Source organism: Lotus japonicus, chromosome 4 (genome assembly GCF_012489685.1).
Source record: "Lotus japonicus ecotype B-129 chromosome 4, LjGifu_v1.2".
NCBI classification, from domain to species: Eukaryota; Viridiplantae; Streptophyta; class Magnoliopsida; order Fabales; family Fabaceae; genus Lotus; species Lotus japonicus.
The window spans coordinates 22,458,393-22,480,815 of NC_080044.1; the positions used below are offsets into that span (position 1 = coordinate 22,458,393).

The 22,423-nt window shown below is 34.7% G+C and overlaps 1 protein-coding gene across 4 annotated transcripts; it reads right to left on the bottom strand.

Moving 5' to 3' along the window:
• Positions 1–1,242: 1,242 nt before the first annotated feature.
• LOC130715535 (pectin acetylesterase 8-like) lies at positions 1,243–6,127 on the bottom strand. Of its 4 annotated transcripts, none has more exons than XM_057565651.1 (13): positions 5,760–6,127; positions 4,254–4,401; positions 4,046–4,128; positions 3,748–3,877; positions 3,469–3,548; positions 3,273–3,359; positions 3,068–3,192; positions 2,796–2,856; positions 2,581–2,634; positions 2,424–2,501; positions 2,029–2,134; positions 1,741–1,886; positions 1,243–1,646 (listed from the first exon to the last, which is right to left on the bottom strand). In XM_057565651.1, exons 2-13 carry the CDS (start codon positions 4,372–4,374, stop codon positions 1,518–1,520), a joined length of 1,200 nt encoding a protein of 399 aa, XP_057421634.1. In that variant the 5' UTR covers positions 4,375–4,401; positions 5,760–6,127; the 3' UTR covers positions 1,243–1,517. The 4 variants fall into 4 exon arrangements, with proteins under 4 accessions (XP_057421634.1, XP_057421633.1, XP_057421632.1 ...); XM_057565650.1 differs by lacking the exon at positions 5,760–6,127 and adding an exon at positions 5,134–5,299; XM_057565649.1 differs by lacking the exon at positions 5,760–6,127 and adding an exon at positions 4,925–5,066.
• Positions 6,128–22,423: the final 16,296 nt, after the last annotated feature.

A 22,423-nucleotide genomic window follows, 5' to 3' on the forward strand; every position in this document is an offset into this window, starting at 1 on the left:
TAAATCAACCTTTGTTTGATTTTTTTTTTTTTCTAGTTTTATCTCTTGATTAACATGCATGACTTCTTTCTACCTGATTTGTTCTGCTCTTTCCAGAGTTGTATTTTTGTTTTGTTTTGACAAATGTTTGGGCATATACGCATTTTTTTCTCCTTTCTTTGTGCGTGATTCTTTAATTTCATGATTCGATTCCTCCCTCCTTTTCCTGATTTTGCTGGTATCTAATTGAATTTTTTGGAATTCTTTGTCTTGGAATTGTCTATGGAATCTGAGATCTGTCTGGTTTGTATGTCTGTGTGTATTATCTACTGTTCATGAAAATTTAATTGTGTATGAGTATTAGATCTATCAGACTAGTAATATTCTTTTCAATGTTATGTTTACTTCAATATTTTGTCTATACTTCTTATCTCTATTTTTAGGCCTGAGTCATGGCATGTCAACTGTCAAGCTGGAGGATTTTAATTACTATCATCCTATAATTTCATACTTGCTTTAGTGCCATACATAGAAAGAAAGTGAGTTGATTGCCGATTAGATAAGGGCCCCCAATCCAAATGTTGCTATTCTAGTCGGTGAAGAAGATGGCTTAACCTGCAAGAAGCCGCTCACGCTCATTTTTTTCCCGCTACTTTGGCCGATGAACGTAGCATCAGCCATAAATTAAACCACTGTTAAGCGTGGGCAGGTGGAGATACATTGACTGGCTAATTTAGCGTCCGCTGAAACCGACGCTAACTTACAGAATGCTGACACTAAGTAGCATTAGGTCGACCAACGCTAGATTGAAGTGTTTTTTAGCACTTAGCGTCGGCTTAGTGTTGGTTAAGTGGACGCTACAACAGACACTAATTCCGGATGCTAAATCAAGCCTTTCTTGTAGTACACTCACTGAAAACCTCTCATCTCAACAACCAATGATGCTCTTCAGCTGAGAAATGCCGAAAACAAGTAAAAATTGAATAAAGATTCAAATATGGAAACTACAAAATGAAAACAAACAGAGAGAGGAGAGAGCCACAATGATATGCCGAAAAGAGAGATACATACAAATGAACAAAGATACACGACAATGCATACCTTGGAGCTAGGCCGATCAACCAATATTCATCGCAATCAACACGGGAGAGAATCACAGGCGAGGTGGAGTACGTAGATTAGGTTCACAGGGGTAGGAATAGGGGATTTAGGGTTCACAATAGAAAATAAAAGTTTGTTTAGGGTAAAGCATTTACATTTGGATAATAAAATCACTCATGCAATTACATTTAACGGTTTGAACGATTTACATAGTTGATAACAAGTAACAACATAGTAAAGGAGACACACCAATTAGCAATAGCATAATACACTATATTATAAGGTGTATGACAGTAGTAACACCAAACAAGCACACAAACAAGCTCCAAGCAATGGCATCCTTCACTTATTTTCCTTGCTTAGTTTCTCCATCTATAATATCCAGTTAAATAGTATGTGTGGTTTATAGGAATGACATTATACTGATTGAATGAATCTTAAATTCCAGGGTGAGCTTGTGGATCAAATACGCGGTTACGACAGGTAGGGTTGCAAGGGTAACTGCAATCTATCTTTTGGAATGTACTTCGCTCATAAAACCAGTCTCCAACTGCTTTGGCAAGTGTCTGCAGAATGTTATGCACAAAAGTTAGCTTTGCAACTATGTAAAAGGAAAGACAATAATAACCAAAATAAAAATGAAAAAATTTAGTCTCTTACTGTGTTAGAAATCTGTGGAGAATCACTTGTCAACCACGTCTCCTGTGCCTCTGTTTGGCAGTGAACATAGCAAGAGTCTATGAACATTCCATTTGATGGAGAGTTGCCTATCACACTCAATGCATTTATGAATGCCGACCTGAAGCCTGAAAATCAATTCATGTATACGTTAGAAATTTAATATAAAACTTCAGCGAGCTTTGTAGGTGAGCCTACACATTGTCCATGCTTTAAGCCTAAAATTCTCGAGAGTACCTGAGACGAGTCATTAAGATAAAAAGTGTTAACCTTGCATTGTAGTTAGCTGATCAGGTGAGCAGTTGTTTATATTAACCTTGCAGCTTTGCCACCTGCCCTGGGGATCAGCAGCACCCGGTGCCAAGATGTTCTTAATCTGAAACAGATCAATAACTTGAGGATCAGAGAAAATAATTAAATGAATAGATTATGCATCATAGTCTTGGCTCAATTTTGATCATATATTAGTTGGTTTTGCATGTCCAAATTTCATACATGAGTTGATCAAGCAACTACACAATTTTTAGAATTCGTACTTCATATTGAAGATCAAATATTTTCAAGCTCTGAACTATGAAAGGGAAAGTGTCAGAATAAACACCACAAGAGCCTACAATGGTCATTCTTGAAATAAATGATTCTTTTTGAGTAACAGATAATCTGACCTGCCACGAGTCATAGGCCGCATTTACGTAGAAGCTTGGTGCATTGATATTTGGGGCCACATATTGTGGGAAAAAGCACTTCACGATAATTCAGAAGCATTAGTAATACCAAAGAAGTTTCAAACCTTAAAGCTAAAATTACAAGTCACGAATTTACCTGCCCTGGATCGCGTTCTGAAATGCAGGATGAAGGCAAATTCTTTACTGAGCCCTAAATGGAAAGAAAAAACAAATCAGTCTCTGATGAACGAAAGCTTCATAAAGTATCTTTCAAATGTAAAATGGAAAAGGTTTAGTGCCACTATTTTGGTGTGAAACATAGCATATGCGAGTGCTTTCCAAAAAGGAAAAATAATGAGAAGGGAGGAGTACATGTGTTGCAACAACTTCATTGTAGAACTCTGCAATGTATTGTGATCCTGATATATCCTTTCTGTTGCACAAAAACAATAAATAAAATCATAATCATCAAAGGAACTCACCCGTTGGAAAGTAAGAAAACTGGAAAGTAACACATCCCAATGCACCTTTTATGGAAGTAGATCAGGCAACAAAAAGTGCACCGAATGTGTTATTTTCCTATTTCCATACTTCCTAAGGAGTATCCAAACCCTCTAAGTAGAAAGGAAAGAAAAGTAGCTTACACATTGATAAAATAACCAGCATCTGGAACACATTTCACTTTGGTTCCTGCTGGTAAAAGTGATTTAAAGTGATCACAGTGTAAAATAGTAGCCAATCCTCCTGCTGAACATCCAGAGAGAATAGCCTGTTGTTACAAAATTCAGTTAGTCGGGGATAAACATTCAGGACGCATAATAAAGGAGGCAAATCATTACTATCTCTTACATTTTCAGCATTATTCATTCCTTTTGAGAGTAAATCTTCTATTACAGCAAGGAAAATCCTTGCTCCTCTGAAGTGCAAATTGGTTGTCTGATTTACATATCATAACATAAAAATCCACTCAGAAAGAAAATTAGCAATGATTTATATTTTCCTTGAAATTTTAATTCCCAATTCCTTTGATTTTTTTTAAACTTACTGGATCAACTTCCTCTACATCACCAGTAAATGATGCCCCATCACAGTACCTAACCATGATTCTGTTCCAATTGTAGAAATCTGGAATTTGTAAAATTTGTTAGACGGCAAAGCCAAATGTTGAGTTAATAAAGCATCATTGCTTAGTAGACAATGAGTATGTTTGGATGCAGACGAAAGAGCCCTTACTAGAGCTTATTCAGGGCATTTTATAATTTTTAGTAGAGAAGCTCCCATAAGTGCTTTTAGCCCATATTCAAATTGCGTCATTATAAAATACCTGGATTGAACTCTTGCTTCTCACTTAAAAATCCAGCAAAGTAAAGTGGCTCGGTCATTAGGTCAGATGAGCCTAAACGAGAGTCCTTACGCCAGAGGCAAGAGGTGACATTGTTACACCATCCCCCTCCCTAAAATGAATTGTAGTGAGGATCATACAAGAAAATTAACAAAGCAACTCTTATACACATGCGCATAAATAAAAGAAACATACAAGAAAATTAGAGAAAGACTAGCGGAATTTTTTCATGAGCTAGCCAAAACTTATAATTGATGCCAGTTTATTGAAAGGGATATACTTCAAGATGAACAAGCCAGCTGTTAGCTCCTTCTCCAGACCCTTCATCAAAATGGTATGCTGGGGGACTTCCATCTAAACAAACTGCACAGCAAGTTAAACTTCAATTTCTCAACTATTATATAAACAATATAGAAAATAATCATCCAAGAGATGAAGAGCATGACTTTAGAAGTTCCCTATGATCAGAAACAGAAATTTTTTCTCACCAGCTCCTTTTGGTACAGCTTTATCAAGACGAGTGAGTGGAACAAAACCTCCTTCTGTCTTCAGAAATAGTAGTACGCATACTAGAAGATTTGTCCATTGGGTGATTCTTGCACTCTCCATTCAGAATAATCCAACCAAACGATAAACCTGCCAATTGAAACAAGGATAAACAGGGTTCCTTATGTGATATCATCATGAGAAAAAAAAACAATTCTTTTGCATTCCATCTCCTCAACTCAACTTCTGTTCGTCTTACCAAAAAGATATATATTTTTTTTCTCATGATATCAGAAATCAAATAGGCAACAGTGTTGATTTTACACAGGAAAAAATACAGTGGAGATCCTTAAATTATGTATGAGCTAGCAAAACGAAAGCACCTTTCATATTGTGGAAACAAAATTATGGACAATAACGTAAGAATCTAATCAAGATGTTATCAGCAGAGTTTCCTTTGCTCTTTTTCTTTGTTGGTTGGTGAAGTAAAATGAAATATTCCAAATCCATATTGTAATCTTAGAATTAGCGAACTCCTTCATCTATTTGGTTTCAGAAAACTTAACTAATTCAATAAATTAGTCTAGAAAGTACATTCTCAGACCACAAAACAAAAACCTCCAAAGTTCATGCATATTAATTGTGGCACCCTAATGCTTTCACTGGTACCTACCATGGAAATTCAAAATTGTTGCATGCATAGTCATAACATCATAAAAGCAAATACATCTGACAAAAAAATATCAACTTCTCCTGTGTTATGCAGCTTATAACACCAGAAAATTCTTCCAACCCAACAAACAAAAATAAAAGAAATCAATACAACTAAAAAGGAAAAACATTAGGTAGAAAGCAGAAAGCAATGAAGATCACAAGCTGCACCTGAAAAAGAAAATGGGGTGGTGAGGTTGGGAGCATGTGAGTGGAAACCAGTTTAGGTGGTGGCATATATAATGCTCCAGTAGTGGAAGAGCATTAATGTGACATGCTGATTTAGGAAATGGTTAAGGGAAAGAAACTCTTTGAGAAAGTTGGGAGGGAAAAATGTAAAAAAGCGCGTGGAGGGAGAGTTCAACTAATAAAACTTAATCCACACCCACATAGCACCCACACCTAATGAGATATAGAAAGAAATGAGAGATACGAGAAGTGATACGATAGTAAAAGAAGAGACATAGAACAAGAAATTATGTGAAAATGGAATGGAAGAGAAAGCGAGCTCTGAGTGCATCAAAACCCGAGCTCAATTGTAAGTGATTTCTTTTCTATCTCACATTTTTCCTATCACATCACTCATTCTACTTAAAATGCAGTAAACTATTTCAATGTCTTACTAACGAGAAACATCATTTTTTTTACGTTCAAAGAGAAACATCATTGGTCTTTCAAGTTTCAACGGCATTAATCCATCGGTTTACAAGGAAAATGATGGAGAGCAGAATTTTACTGGTATTGGAAAGTCAAATCAGGTTTCCTAAAAAGAAAAAGGAAAATGGTTAGGAACACACCATAGAGAGTATGGATGTGGATCTTCACCAGAACCAAATTCTATCAATCCTTTTCCAGCAGTGTTTCTGTCCCTTGGATGAATCCAACGATTCACATGGAAGCATAAACCACCGGAGCACCACCCACATTGGCCGCACTGCTGAGTGGCCGGTCACCGGTCCGCCGTTGGACACCAGCCGGCTTGCACTGTAGAAGCTGAAGAGGCAGCAGCTTGATTGGGCCATTTGTCGAACACTTGGATGGCAGGGCACAGCCTCACGCCGGTGAAGCCACCGAGAGCGGAGGAGTGGGAAGTTATTAACGGCGCGGACGACGGAGATGAAGCGGGTGAAGGAAGAAGGTGTTCTGATTTGATACAATTGCATATAATACTTTTTTTTTTTTTTTTTTTGGTAAATAGCCAACTTGGTCTTTGAAAGTGTCCGTCCCCTTCAACTTCGTCCCTAAACTTATAAAATGACGCCTGTAGTCCCTGGATGTGACACATCTCCTTCATCCGCAGTCCCTAGGTTAAAATTAGTTGACGCCGTTAACAGAAGTCTGACATGACTTTTGGTTTTTTCCACTTAAAATTCCACCTAGGAAAGAGATTTGACCGAAACATTAAATCTTCAATTTAGTCTTTGGGTGAAAAAAATTTATTTCTCTGCCCCATTTCCTCTACCTCCCCTGTAAGACCCAGGTAGATTAAGCGTTTAATTAACTAGTTATTTACCGGCTTAAGGACGATAAGCGCTATGAAGCCTAAGTTGATGTGTTCTTTGTACCTTGGGTGTTTATATAAATAAGATTGTACTAATATTTTCTTCCTAAAAAAAAGGGAAAAACAATTTTGAAGGAAAATGTGTCACCTAAGTGACTAGTAGTAGTGGATAAGGTAAATAGATATACATGTATATAAGAAAGAAAGAAAAAGAGAGTAACGAGATTGACTAAGGTGAAACATATATATATATATATATATAAAAAAAAAAAAAAAAAAAAAAAACTGTAGAAATTTATGAGGATACAGAACTCTATCAGCTCTATCGCATTTTTAAAATAAAATGGTGGGCAAAATTCAATATCTCTCTAATTCAACAGACAAAACTTGAAGCTTGGATAAAGACTTATCAGCTTACTCAACAAAGCAAGAAACAGCTGTCAACTACCCCTGTTTCTCGTCTCAATCAAGAAAGTTCATTTCTTCAAGAAAGATCAAGGCTCATAGCCGAATTAGCCGCAGCAAGCTCTCCCCAAGAATTTCAAAAGAAGATAGATATGATGAGTCAGAAGTCTGGCTCAGATACTTCATCAGTCAACAGCCAAAACTACCTTCAAGAAAATGAAGATGACTGTTTAGGCATCAACTATCATCCATACACTTAAAGACAAAAGGTCATTATCAGCCCTTCTCATCATGATCAAGAAAGAATCTGCTTTCTAATATTAGCCGACAAGGAATCCACTTTCATTATTAAAGTTACTATCCACTTTCATTATTAAAGTTACTTTTCATTAACTGTAGTTACTTTTATGTAAACCAGAGTTACTTTCGAAAGTAACCATGGTCAAAACTTGTATAAATAGGTAGCTTAGTAAGAGTAAGAGGCATCGGTTTTCTGACCTACCTCTCTCTCTCTCTCTCTTACCTACCTCTCTCTCTCTATGTGTGTAATCCCTGCAGTTCTTTGAATAAAAGCTTTTCTGTAAGTACTTTTCCATCATGTTTTTTAGCTTCCGCAGAACCGTATGACCATGTTCTGATTCCAGAACCCTTCCCTCACGGGAAAAGGCTCTGATACTAGGTTCTGCGGAAGCTAAAAAACATGATGGAAAAGTACTTACAGAAAAGCTTTTATTCAAAGAACTGCAGGGATTACACACATAGAGAGAGAGAGGTAGGTAAGAGAGAGAGAGAGAGGTAGGTCAGAAAACCGATGCCTCTTACTCTTACTAAGCTACCTATTTATACAAGTTTTGACCATGGTTACTTTCGAAAGTAACTCTGGTTTACATAAAAGTAACTACAGTTAATGAAAAGTAACTTTAATAATGAAAGTGGATAGTAACTTTAATAATGAAAGTGGATTCCTTGTCGGCTAATATTAGAAAGCAGATTCTTTCTTGATCATGATGAGAAGGGCTGATAATGACCTTTTGTCTTTAAGTGTATGGATGATAGTTGATGCCTAAACAGTCATCTTCATTTTCTTGAAGGTAGTTTTGGCTGTTGACTGATGAAGTATCTGAGCCAGACTTCTGACTCATCATATCTATCTTCTTTTGAAATTCTTGGGGAGAGCTTGCTGCGGCTAATTCGGCTATGAGCCTTGATCTTTCTTGAAGAAATGAACTTTCTTGATTGAGACGAGAAACAGGGGTAGTTGACAGCTGTTTCTTGCTTTGTTGAGTAAGCTGATAAGTCTTTATCCAAGCTTCAAGTTTTGTCTGTTGAATTAGAGAGATATTGAATTTTGCCCACCATTTTATTTTAAAAATGCGATAGAGCTGATAGAGTTCTGTATCCTCATAAATTTCTACAGTTCTCCAATCCCAGGTTAAAATCCAAGATATGGCTTGCGAAGCTGTGAACATGAGGAGTTTGTCTTCCATAATGAAATTTGACTTTTGAGCAAAGTACTTGAATAATGGTTTTACTTCTTCGGGAAAGATAGACTCATCGAGTCCTACCTTGCAAAACCAAACTTTAAACCATTGAGGGAACTTTAAAGAGATTCCCTTTTTGAACCAAATGAACCAGGAGTGTTGATAAGGATAAAGATACAAGGCGTAATACCAGGCATCTGTATAATCAAAGTAGTTATAACAAGGAGGGTCGAACTGTCTAGAAAACTGCTTAAAATAATGAAGAGGAGCATTCCAATCCTGGGGTGTAAGGACTTTAAGGATTTTGATCTTGGAGAACGCTATTTCTCCTTGTTTATCTTGGTTATGTGTGACTTCTATGGAGTCAGAGTCTACTAGAATGAATTCATAAAATAATCTGGTCTTCTTGGGGTGTCCAGGGACATAATGAAAGTTGGTAGGGAATAATTGAGGGGCTATTTCTCTAGGACTTAAAGAGAAATGTTCTCTTTCTATAATGAGAGATGGCTCACCTTCTGGTTTTTCCAGATATTCGGTTGGCTCGGGTTTGGCAGGGGATTTTGAAGGGCTTTGAGCTAATACTGTATATTTATTGGTTAATGGGACTAATGAGGTTTTTTGGTGAGGTGTTTTGACAATTTGAGCTGTTGTGAGTTTTTGAGAAGGCTTTGAAGGGGTGGTTGGTATTAAAGATTCAGCAACCTTGATAGGGGTTACTACTATTGCTTTTGATCCTGATGGTGATGATGATGCTGACGAACCCAGTGGGGGTCCATATTGATCCTTTGATTTGGGTTTTGTATCACTCATGTTTTCCCTGTAAAAATTCTCTGGTTAGAAAATCTGGAAGGGAGTTACTATCTCATTTAATATGAGTTATTTCAAAATCAAAGCAAGAAAGTAAAGATTGCCATCTGGCAAAAATGTGTTTTGAAACTAGGTTTTGAACATCCTTTTGTAAAACTGAAGGTGCTGCTTTGCAATCAGTTTTTATCAAAAATTTTTTATTAAAAACATCATCTTGAAATTTTTGAACACATAGAACTATTGAAAGAACTTCTTTTTTGACTGTGGAATATTTCTGTTGAGCTAGGTGCCAAATACCTGAATGATACCTAACTATTTGTTCTTTTGAAGACTGAGGTTTTACCTGCTTAAGTATCCCACCATATCCTAATTCTGATGCATCGGTTTCTATAATTAATGAAGCATCTGGATCTGGTATTCCTAAACAAGGTAGGCTTTGAACTAATCTTTTGACTTCTCTAACACTATGGCTCATTTCTTCAGACCATGGCGGAGAGTTTTTCCTAAGTCTTTTGAACAAAGGGGCACAAATTATCCTTATGTTGGGGATAAAATCTGCTACATAATTAACACAACCTAGAAATCTTTGTAATTGAGTTTTCTCTTTTAATTCATTTGGAAAGTTTTTGGCGAATTCTAACGATCTTTGTATTGGGGTAATTTGTCCCTGATGAATTTCATATCCTAAAAATCTGGTTTTGGTTTCAAAGATTTTCATCTTTTTTGCTGAAACTACTAATCCATTTTTCTTAATGATTTCTATAAATTTTTCTAAATGTTGAACATGCTGATCTATGCCTTTTGAGAATACTAAGACATCATCTAGATATACAATGGTAAAGTCCATGTATGGATAGAATATATCATTCATGATGTTTTGATATTCACTAGGTGCATTTTTCAAACCTTGTGGCATTACATTCCATTCATAATGACCAAAAGGGACAACGAAGGCGGTTTTATATCGATCCTCCTCCTTGACCGAAATTTGATAATATCCTGACTTCATATCAAATTTTGAGAATATTGTTGCTTTATGTAATCTTTTAATGAGATATGTTTTATTAGGCAATGGATATCTTATCCATTTTAATACTTTGTTTAAGGGTTTGTAATTAATGACTAATCTAGGGGCTCCTCTTTCTAACTCAGAAGCATTCATGACATAAAACCCTGTGCAACTCCAAGGAGATTTGGAGTGGCGAATCAGGCCCTTGTTGAGATATTCTCCTATTTCTTCTCTACAATATTTTAAATATTGTTCATTCATTTGAATGGGCCGGGCTTTGGTAGGGATGTCTTTCTCATTAAACCCGTCTATGTATGGTAATGTTATGGTATGTATTTTTCTATGATGAAAGGCCATGGGATTTAAATCACATAGATCCTTTTCTATCCGATCCTGAAAATCCTTAATAATCTTTTGAATATTGGATCTCTTGAGCTGTTCTTCTAATTTATAATATTTTATTTCTTTTTGTAAAGAATTGATATGATTCTTTTTTCTAGAGATTATATTTATTTTGGAGGTGGAGATTTCCTTTAATAAATTTAATTCTTTTACCTAAGGAGGTTTTATAAATGGAAAAGTAATAGTCTTTCCTAAGACTGTTGTGACTATTCCTTTTTCATTTATTTTATCAATAGGGTATAGAAGACAAATGAATGGAGTTCCTAAAATGATTTTTTCTGTCATGTTTTTGACTAGGACAAATGAAGATCTAAAACAAACTTGGCTTTTGCAAATCTTTGCATTTGATAGTTTGTATTGAATATTCATTTTGGATCCATTTGCACTATTGACTCCTTCTTTGGTTTTCTCATAAAATTGAGTGGGGACTAAGCCTTCCTGAATACAATTGATATCTGCGCCACTATCAATGAGGGCTATTATATTGATTCGAAAATCATTATTAATGACTAAAGTTATTTCAGAGTGCCATTTATGGGTTATAACCAAGTTGAGGAGATTAAGATAACTTTCACTGGGTTCTTTTTCTTCTTCATTATGTATTTGCTTTAATCCTGAGGTACTGGCTAAGGTTTCTTGAGATTCTATAATTTTTATCCCAGCTATTTCCATTAATCTGAACTCTAAGCTAAGATCATTTTGCTTTAATTGGTTAACTTCTTCTTTTAATATTTTCACTTCTTCTTGAAGATCTGATAAGGTTATGGTTGGTTTAGGACGAAATCTATTAAAAATTTCATTCATGCTATTTATTGGAGGACTAATTTCCTTTTTCAAGGTTTCTTCCTTCTTGACCAAAAGATTTAGTTGTTGTAGAAATTCGTCCCTTAAGGGAGAATCCTCCATTTTGTCTATTATAGAGATTAAACTCATAGTTTGATCTTGGGTTAGCATATTGACGTTTTGTCCTAAGCATCCTGCACAATCACAGAATCCTGAACTATCTTTAACACATTCTCTTTCTTCTTCTGAAGAGGAATGAGAATCAGATGAGTATTCGACCAGATTTATATCTTGGTCTTCATCTCCTTCATATTCATTTTCTGAAGAGTAGTGAGGATCTTCACTATTAATGAGAACACTGATTAGACTATCTTTGAGTTTTTGGTCTAAATCTAATTCATTAATTTTTTGTTGAGTTTTGCATTTGTTTGCATAATGTCCTGGCTTTCCACATTTCCAGCAGACATTTTTCTTTTTATTAGGATTTACGGCTTTTTTGTTTATAGGTTTTTGAGTAGTAGGACTTTGTTCATAAGGTTTCTTTTGAAATGGTTTTTTCTTTTTATATCCCTGAGAAGGCTTTGTTTTGGATCTATTAATCCTTCTAGCTTTTGAACTAGGAGCTTGTAAAGGTTCTACTCCATATTGTTCACAAAAGCTACCTACTTCTTTTCTTGAGATTTGCATATCTTTTTGCATTTTGTTTTGAAGTTTGAAGTCAGTACAAACTTGTATTCCTGTGTGTACTATAGTGTTATGCAATTGTCCAAATGAGAGTGAACCAAAATTTACTGGATTTCCTTGATTAAAAAGTGATAAATTATCTAATACCTTTGATTGCATTAATCTAGGTAATCCTGCAATAAAGCGCTCCTTCCAGAAGGCGTTGTTGCCATCTTCTCTTAAGGTTACCTTTGAGAAGAAGGTGTCCTTATACCATCTGTAATCGGACATGGTAGGACAATAGAGATTAGCGAGCTGGCTTGAAGCTCTCTCTCTAAATATGCTAGGATCTCCTATGAAATGAAGTATAATAGTATATATTAATGTTGCTACAGCATCTTCTTCTCCATTTTCTTTTTTCTTTTCTAATATAGTTGATTTATCTTCAGGGGTCATGATGTTGTCCCACCAGCCTCGTAACTGACCAGTGAAGCCATGAGTAATCATTAATGCTGCATTTCTATCGGTGTTATTATGGACTTTATAGGCTGTGGCAGCCATAATCATTTGATGCGTAATATCTAATATATTTTGTTCACTAAAGCCATCGATATTCCATTCATCAAGGCTAGTTCCACTAAAGGTATTTTGAATAAATTCTTTTCTTTCTTCAAACCTCATATCCGAATAGGAAGGTCTTGGATAGTAGGCTCTTGTGTTGTTATCTGGCCCAAACTTTCTAATTTTATTGATATTTAAATCTTTATCCAAATGATTTATTGAAAGCTTGTTTAATTTTTCTTTTAATTTTTCTACACTTCCTGAGAGATTAAAGGAATTAAATTCTTCTTTAGTGTATTGAGGAATTTTGAAAATAGGAGTTTGCAAAGGGTTTCCTAAGGTAAACGATGAAGAAGCTTCTTTGGTTGTAATAGAGGGTTTTTGAACCTCTATTCTTTCTAGCTGTTTTGACATGACTGTTAGCATAGTGTTTGCAAAATTTAATTGTTGATGAACTTTGTTAGCTTCTGCCTTATATGGAGATGCTTCGATTTCATGACCATCTTTTATGACTATTTTCACTCCAGTTTGTGGAGGGTATTCTGAAGTAATAGTGTTATTATCAGGAGTTTTCCAAGTGGTATTTATTTTTGTGATTGGATTGACGTTTTTCCAGAAAGGATAATTAAGATTATTTTTAATACAATGATTTTCGAACCAATCAAAAAAATAGATGTTTGTTTCAGAAACTTCCATTTCTTCATAATAAAAGGCCCTAAGAGTTTCAGTTTCTTGTTTACTGTAATTCTTGAAGTACCATAATCTTTTATCTTTATTGTATTCGGCCATAAAATCTTTTTTAATGAAATCTTTGTCTATCTCAAAACTAGGTTTTACCCTACTTAGCATGTTGATTTGCGAAGGGGTTGGAGAATAATTACTAGATTCTTCATCTTGATATATAGGTGTTGCTATATTAGGACTAGACGTTGTATCTAATCCTTTAAGTTTTGATGATACAGAAGATCTTGGGAGATCTACTCTGTATAACTGTTGAGGAGATCTAATACTAAATGAGTTTGATCTATTCATTCTTAAAGTGAGATTTGCTCCTTCTTGAAACAATTCTCTTACTTGAGTAGTATGAATTTTTGGTTGGGGCAGGGAATTCTTGAATACCCATTCCTCAGGGACTTTACTCATAACTTCTTCATGAGTAAGTTTCTTTGGAACTTGTACTGAAGATCTTTTAAGGTTTGCTTCTAGCATAATGGTTTCTTGTTTGGGTGAAGATCTTAAAGCTTTAAAATTATAATTGATTTTTGAGACTTTATAATATACTCTATATATTATTGAGAAAGGATCACTTTCTTCTCCAAAAATATCATTGTTTGCTAATAGATCTAATTGTATGGCATTTTTGGTCCAACTATTCTGAAGATTCATAGCATAGTTTGGATAGCAGTTAAAGAAAACAGGACCATCATGAAGGTTTGACTCTAAGACTGCGATTAACGAATCTTGTGGCTTTAATAGCCTCATATCTCTTAACATTACTATTATAGGAGAATTGATTCCTAAACGAAAGTTAGGTTTTGCAGCTACTTGTATTAAACCTACATGGATGAAGTTAAAACCATCTTTAATGTGTTGATCTAGAACATCTTCATTTAATAATTTTATAGTACTTGTGTGATCAGAACTATGTTGACAACATTCTATTGTAAAGATAGAATCATCTACTCTATTGAATAAAGTGTGTTGTTTATATATTTCTTTCTTTTTAACTATCGGGATTGACCAATTTTGAAGTGCTCTTTCTATTGAAGCTATTTCTAACTCTTGTTGGGCTACCCTAGAGAGTTCTTGATCTTGGTTACTAGAACCAGAGTTGGATGTTGATGGAATCATGATCTGTTTGTTCTTTCCTAAACTCATTTCACTTAGGGTTTTGATTAATCTAGCCATGTTATTATCTTAAGTAACTTAAGAAGGATAACGCTTCTTCCCAATCTAGCTAAACCAACGGTCTCACAACCTCTCAGGCTTTACTGCCGGGACCACTAGACTCCAGGGATACCTCACACTAAGCCTTAAGGACTTGAAGAAAATAACAAGGTGATTAATGAAAACAGTAAGAAGAAATAAAGTTGCAGAAAAACAAAAGATTGAACCCAACAAAAACTAACTACTGATTCCAGAACCCTTCCCTCACGGGAAAAGGCTCTGATACCAGGTTCTGCGGAAGCTAAAAAACATGATGGAAAAGTACTTACAGAAAAGCTTTTATTCAAAGAACTGCAGGGATTACACACATAGAGAGAGAGAGGTAGGTAAGAGAGAGAGAGAGAGGTAGGTCAGAAAACCGATGCCTCTTACTCTTACTAAGCTACCTATTTATACAAGTTTTGACCATGGTTACTTTCGAAAGTAACTCTGGTTTACATAAAAGTAACTACAGTTAATGAAAAGTAACTTTAATAATGAAAGTGGATAGTAACTTTAATAATGAAAGTGGATTCCTTGTCGGCTAATATTAGAAAGCAGATTCTTTCTTGATCATGATGAGAAGGGCTGATAATGACCTTTTGTCTTTAAGTGTATGGATGATAGTTGATGCCTAAACAGTCATCTTCATTTTCTTGAAGGTAGTTTTGGCTGTTGACTGATGAAGTATCTGAGCCAGACTTCTGACTCATCATATCTATCTTCTTTTGAAATTCTTGGGGAGAGCTTGCTGCGGCTAATTCGGCTATGAGCCTTGATCTTTCTTGAAGAAATGAACTTTCTTGATTGAGACGAGAAACAGGGGTAGTTGACAGCTGTTTCTTGCTTTGTTGAGTAAGCTGATAAGTCTTTATCCAAGCTTCAAGTTTTGTCTGTTGAATTAGAGAGATATTGAATTTTGCCCACCATTTTATTTTAAAAATGCGATAGAGCTGATAGAGTTCTGTATCCTCATAAATTTCTACAGTTCTCCAATCCCAGGTTAAAATCCAAGATATGGCTTGCGAAGCTGTGAACATGAGGAGTTTGTCTTCCATAATGAAATTTGACTTTTGAGCAAAGTACTTGAATAATGGTTTTACTTCTTCGGGAAAGATAGACTCATCGAGTCCTACCTTGCAAAACCAAACTTTAAACCATTGAGGGAACTTTAAAGAGATTCCCTTTTTGAACCAAATGAACCAGGAGTGTTGATAAGGATAAAGATACAAGGCGTAATACCAGGCATCTGTATAATCAAAGTAGTTATAACTAGGAGGGTCGAACTGTCTAGAAAACTGCTTAAAATAATGAAGAGGAGCATTCCAATCCTGGGGTGTAAGGACTTTAAGGATTTTGATCTTGGAGAACGCTATTTCTCCTTGTTTATCTTGGTTATGTGTGACTTCTATGGAGTCAGAGTCTACTAGAATGAATTCATAAAATAATCTGGTCTTCTTGGGGTGTCCAGGGACATAATGAAAGTTGGTAGGGAATAATTGAGTGGCTATTTCTCTAGGACTTAAAGAGAAATGTTCTCTTTCTATAATGAGAGATGGCTCACCTTCTGGTTTTTCCAGATATTCGGTTGGCTCGGGTTTGGCAGGGGATTTTGAAGGGCTTTGAGCTAATACTGTATATTTATTGGTTAATGGGACTAATGAGGTTTTTTGGTGAGGTGTTTTGACAATTTGAGCTGTTGTGAGTTTTTGAGAAGGCTTTGAAGGGGTCGTTGGTATTAAAGATTCAGCAACCTTGATAGGGGTTACTACTATTGCTTTTGATCCTGATGGTGATGATGATGCTGACGAACCCAGTGGGGGTCCATATTGATCCTTTGATTTGGGTTTTGTATCACTCATGTTTTCCCTGTAAAAATTCTCTGGTTAGAAAATCTGGAAGGGAGTTACTATCTCCTTTAATATGAGTTATTTCAAAATCAAAGCAAGAAAGTAAAGATTGCCATCTGGCAAAAATGTGTTTTGAAACTAGGTTTTGAACATCCTTTTGTAAAACTGAAGGTGCTGCTTTGCAATCAGTTTTTATCAAAAATTTTTTATTAAAAACATCATCTTGAAATTTTTGAACACATAGAACTATTGAAAGAACTTCTTTTTTGACTGTGGAATATTTCTGTTGAGCTGGGTGCCAAATACCTGAATGATACCTAACTATTTGTTCTTTTGAAGACTGAGGTTTTACCTGCTTAAGTATCCCACCATATCCTAATTCTGATGCATCGGTTTCTATAATTAATGAAGCATCTGGATCTGGTATTCCTAAACAAGGTAGGCTTTGAACTAATCTTTTGACTTCTCTAACACTATGGCTCATTTCTTCAGACCATGGCGGAGAGTTTTTCCTAAGTCTTTTGAACAAAGGGGCACAAATTATCCTTATGTTGGGGATAAAATCTGCTACATAATTAACACAACCTAGAAATCTTTGTAATTGAGTTTTCTCTTTTAATTCATTTGGAAAGTTTTTGGCGAATTCTAACGATCTTTGTATTGGGGTAATTTGTCCCTGATGAATTTCATATCCTAAAAATCTGGTTTTGGTTTCAAAGATTTTCATCTTTTTTGCTGAAACTACTAATCCATTTTTCTTAATGATTTCTATAAATTTTTCTAAATGTTGAACATGCTGATCTATGCCTTTTGAGAATACTAAGACATCATCTAGATATACAATGGTAAAGTCCATGTATGGATAGAATATATCATTCATGATGTTTTGATATTCACTAGGTGCATTTTTCAAACCTTGTGGCATTACATTCCATTCATAATGACCAAAAGGGACAACGCAGGCGGTTTTATATCGATCCTCCTCCTTGACCGAAATTTGATAATATCCTGACTTCATATCAAATTTTGAGAATATTGTTGCTTTATGTAATCTTTTAATGAGATCTGTTTTATTAGGCAATGGATATCTTATCCATTTTAATACTTTGTTTAAGGGTTTGTAATTAATGACTAATCTAGGGGCTCCTCTTTCTAACTCAGAAGCATTCATGACATAAAACCCTGTGCAACTCCAAGGAGATTTGGAGTGGCGAATCAGGCCCTTGTTGAGATATTCTCCTATTTCTTCTCTACAATATTTTAAATATTGTTCATTCATTTGAATGGGCCGGGCTTTGGTAGGGATGTCTTTCTCATTAAACCCGTGTATGTATGGTAATGTTATGGTATGTATTTTTCTATGATGAAAGGCCATGGGATTTAAATCACATAGATCATTTTCTATCCGATCTTGAAAATCCTTAATAATCTTTTGAATATTGGATCTCTTGAGCTGTTCTTCTAATTTATAATATTTTATTTCTTTTTGTAAAGAATTGATATGATTCTTTTTTCTAGAGATTATATTTATTTTGGAGGTGGAGATTTCCTTTAATAAATTTAATTCTTTTACCTGAGGAGGTTTTATAAATGGAAAAGTAATAGTCTTTCCTAAGACTGTTGTGACTATTCCTTTTTCATTTATTTTATCAATAGGGTATAGAAGACAAATGAATGGAGTTCCTAAAATGATTTTTTCTGTCATGTTTTTGACTAGGACAAATGAAGATCTAAAACAAACTTGGCTTTTGCAAATCTTTGCATTTGATAGTTTGTATTAATTATTCATTTTGGATCCATTTGCACTATTGACTCCTTCTTTGGTTTTCTCATAAAATTGAGTGGGGACTAAGCCTTCCTGAATACAATTGATATCTGCGCCACTATCAATGAGGGCTATTATATTGATTCGAAAATCATTATTAATGACTAAAGTTATTTCAGAGTGCCATTTATGGGTTATAACCAAGTTGAGGAGATTAAGATAACTTTCACTGGGTTCTTTTTCTTCTTCATTATGTATTTGCTTTAATCCTGAGGTACTGGCTAAGGTTTCTTGAGATTCTATAATTTTTATCCCAGCTATTTCCATTAATCTGAACTCTAAGCTAAGATCATTTTGCTTTAATTGGTTAACTTCTTCTTTTAATATTTTCACTTCTTCTTGAAGATCTGATAAGGTTATGGTTGGTTTAGGACGAAATCTATTAAAAATTTCATTCATGCTATTTATTGGAGGACTAATTTCCTTTTTCAAGGTTTCTTCCTTCTTGACCAAAAGATTTAGTTGTTGTAGAAATTCGTCCCTTAAGGGAGAATCCTCCATTTTGTCTATTATAGAGATTAAACTCATAGTTTGATCTTGGGTTAGCATATTGACGTTTTGTCCTAAGCATCCTGCACAATCACAGAATCCTGAACTATCTTTAACACATTCTCTTTCTTCTTCTGAAGAGGAATGAGAATCAGATGAGTATTCGACCAGATTTATATCTTGGTCTTCATCTCCTTCATATTCATTTTCTGAAGAGTAGTGAGGATCTTCACTATTAATGAGAACACTGATTAGACTATCTTTGAGTTTTTGGTCTAAATCTAATTCATTAATTTTTTGTTGAGTTTTGCATTTGTTTGCATAATGTCCTGGCTTTCCACATTTCCAGCAGACATTTTTCTTTTTATTAGGATTTACGGCTTTTTTGTTTATAGGTTTTTGAGTAGTAGGACTTTGTTCATAAGATTTCTTTTGAAATGGTTTTTTCTTTTTATATCCCTGAGAAGGCTTTGTTTTGGATCTATTAATCCTTCTAGCTTTTGAACTAGGAGCTTGTAAAGGTTCTACTCCATATTGTTCACAAAAGCTACCTACTTCTTTTCTTGAGATTTGCATATCTTTTTGCATTTTGTTTTGAAGTTTGAAGTCAGTACAAACTTGTATTCCTGTGTGTACTATAGTGTTATGCAATTGTCCAAATGAGAGTGAACCAAAATTTACTGGATTTCCTTGATTAAAAAGTGATAAATTATCTAATACCTTTGATTGCATTAATCTAGGTAATCCTGCAATAAAGCGCTCCTTCCAGAAGGCGCTGTTGCCATCTTCTCTTAAGGTTACCTTTGAGAAGAAGGTGTCCTTATACCATCTGTAATCGGACATGGTAGGACAATAGAGATTAGCGAGCTGGCTTGAAGCTCTCTCTCTAAATATGCTAGGATCTCCTATGAAATGAAGTATAATAGTATATATTAATGTTGCTACAGCATCTTCTTCTCCATTTTCTTTTTTCTTTTCTAATATAGTTGATTTATCTTCAGGGGTCATGATGTTGTCCCACCAGCCTCGTAACTGACCAGTGAAGCCATGAGTAATCATTAATGCTGCATTTCTATCGGTGTTATTATGGACTTTATAGGCTGTGGCAGCCATAATCATTTGATGCGTAATATCTAATATATTTTGTTCACTAAAGCCATCGATATTCCATTCATCAAGGCTAGTTCCACTAAAGGTATTTTGAATAAATTCTTTTCTTTCTTCAAACCTCATATCCGAATAGGAAGGTCTTGGATAGTAGGCTCTTGTGTTGTTATCTGGCCCAAACTTTCTAATTTTATTGATATTTAAATCTTTATCCAAATGATTTATTGAAAGCTTGTTTAATTTTTCTTTTAATTTTTCTACACTTCCTGAGAGATTAAAGGAATTAAATTCTTCTTTAGTGTATTGAGGAATTTTGAAAATAGGAGTTAGCAAAGGGTTTCCTAAGGTAAACGATGAAGAAGCTTCTTTGGTTGTAATAGAGGGTTTTTGAACCTCTATTCTTTCTAGCTGTTTTGACATGACTGTTAGCATAGTGTTTGCAAAATTTAATTGTTGATGAACTTTGTTAGCTTTTGCCTTATATGGAGATGCTTCGATTTCATGACCATCTTTTATGACTATTTTCACTCCAGTTTGTGGAGGGTATTCTGAAGTAATAGTGTTATTATCAGGAGTTTTCCAAGTGGTATTTATTTTTGTGATTGGATTGACGTTTTTTCAGAAAGGATAATTAAGATTATTTTTAATACAATGATTTTCGAACCAATCAAAAAAATAGATGTTTGTTTCAAAAACTTCCATTTCTTCATAATAAAAGGCCCTAAGAGTTTCAGTTTCTTGTTTACTGTAATTCTTGAAGTACCATAATCTTTTATCTTTATTGTATTCGGCCATAAAATCTTTTTTAATGAAATCTTTGTCTATCTCAAAACTAGGTTTTACCCTACTTAGCATGTTGATTTGCGAAGGGGTTGGAGAATAATTACTAGATTCTTCATCTTGATATATAGGTGTTGCTATATTAGGACTAGACGTTGTATCTAATCCTTTAAGTTTTGATGATACAGAAGATCTTGGGAGATCTACTCTGTATAACTGTTGAGGAGATCTAATACTAAATGAGTTTGATCTATTCATTCTTAAAGTGAGATTTGCTCCTTCTTGAAACAATTCTCTTACTTGAGTAGTATGAATTTTTGGTTGGGGCAGGGAATTCTTGAATACCCATTCCTCAGGGACTTTACTCATAACTTCTTCATGAGTAAGTTTCTTTGGAACTTGTACTGAAGATCTTTTAAGGTTTGCTTCTAGCATAATGGTTTCTTGTTTGGGTGAAGATCTTAAAGCTTTAAAATTATAATTGATTTTTGAGACTTTATAATATACTCTATATATTATTGAGAAAGGATCACTTTCTTCTTCAAAAATATCATTGTTTGCTAATAGATCTAATTGTATGGCATTTTTGGTCCAACTATTCTGAAGATTCATAGCATAGTTTGGATAGCAGTTAAAGAAAACAGGACCATCATGAAGGTTTGACTCTAAGACTGCGATTAACGAATCTTGTGGCTTTAATAGCCTCATATCTCTTAACATTACTATTATAGGAGAATTGATTCCTAAACGAAAGTTAGGTTTTGCAGCTACTTGTATTAAACCTACATGGATGAAGTTAAAACCATCTTTAATGTGTTGATCTAGAACATCTTCATTTAATAATTTTATAGTACTTGTGTGATCAGAACTATGTTGACAACATTCTATTGTAAAGATAGAATCATCTGCTCTATTGAATAAAGTGTGTTGTTTATATATTTCTTTCTTTTTAACTATCGGGACCAAAATTTACTGGATTTCCTTGATTAAAAAGTGATAAATTATCTAATACCTTTGATTGCATTAATCTAGGTAATCCTGCAATAAAGCGCTCCTTCCAGAAGGCGCTGTTGCCATCTTCTCTTAAGGTTACCTTTGAGAAGAAGGTGTCCTTATACCATCTGTAATCGGACATGGTAGGACAATAGAGATTAGCGAGCTGGCTTGAAGCTCTCTCTCTAAATATGCTAGGATCTCCTATGAAATGAAGTATAATAGTATATATTAATGTTGCTACAGCATCTTCTTCTCCATTTTCTTTTTTCTTTTCTAATATAGTTGATTTATCTTCAGGGGTCATGATGTTGTCCCACCAGCCTCGTAACTGACCAGTGAAGCCATGAGTAATCATTAATGCTGCATTTCTATCGGTGTTATTATGGACTTTATAGGCTGTGGCAGCCATAATCATTTGATGCGTAATATCTAATATATTTTGTTCACTAAAGCCATCGATATTCCATTCATCAAGGCTAGTTCCACTAAAGGTATTTTGAATAAATTCTTTTCTTTCTTCAAACCTCATATCCGAATAGGAAGGTCTTGGATAGTAGGCTCTTGTGTTGTTATCTGGCCCAAACTTTCTAATTTTATTGATGTTTAAATCTTTATCCAAATGATTTATTGAAAGCTTGTTTAATTTTTCTTTTAATTTTTCTACATTTCCTGAGAGATTAAAGGAATTAAATTCTTCTTTAGTGTATTGAGGAATTTTGAAAATAGGAGTTTGCAAAGGGTTTCCTAAGGTAAACGATGAAGAAGCTTCTTTGGTTGTAATAGAGGGTTTTTGAACCTCTATTCTTTCTAGCTGTTTTGACATGACTGTTAGCATAGTGTTTGCAAAATTTAATTGTTGATGAACTTTGTTAGCTT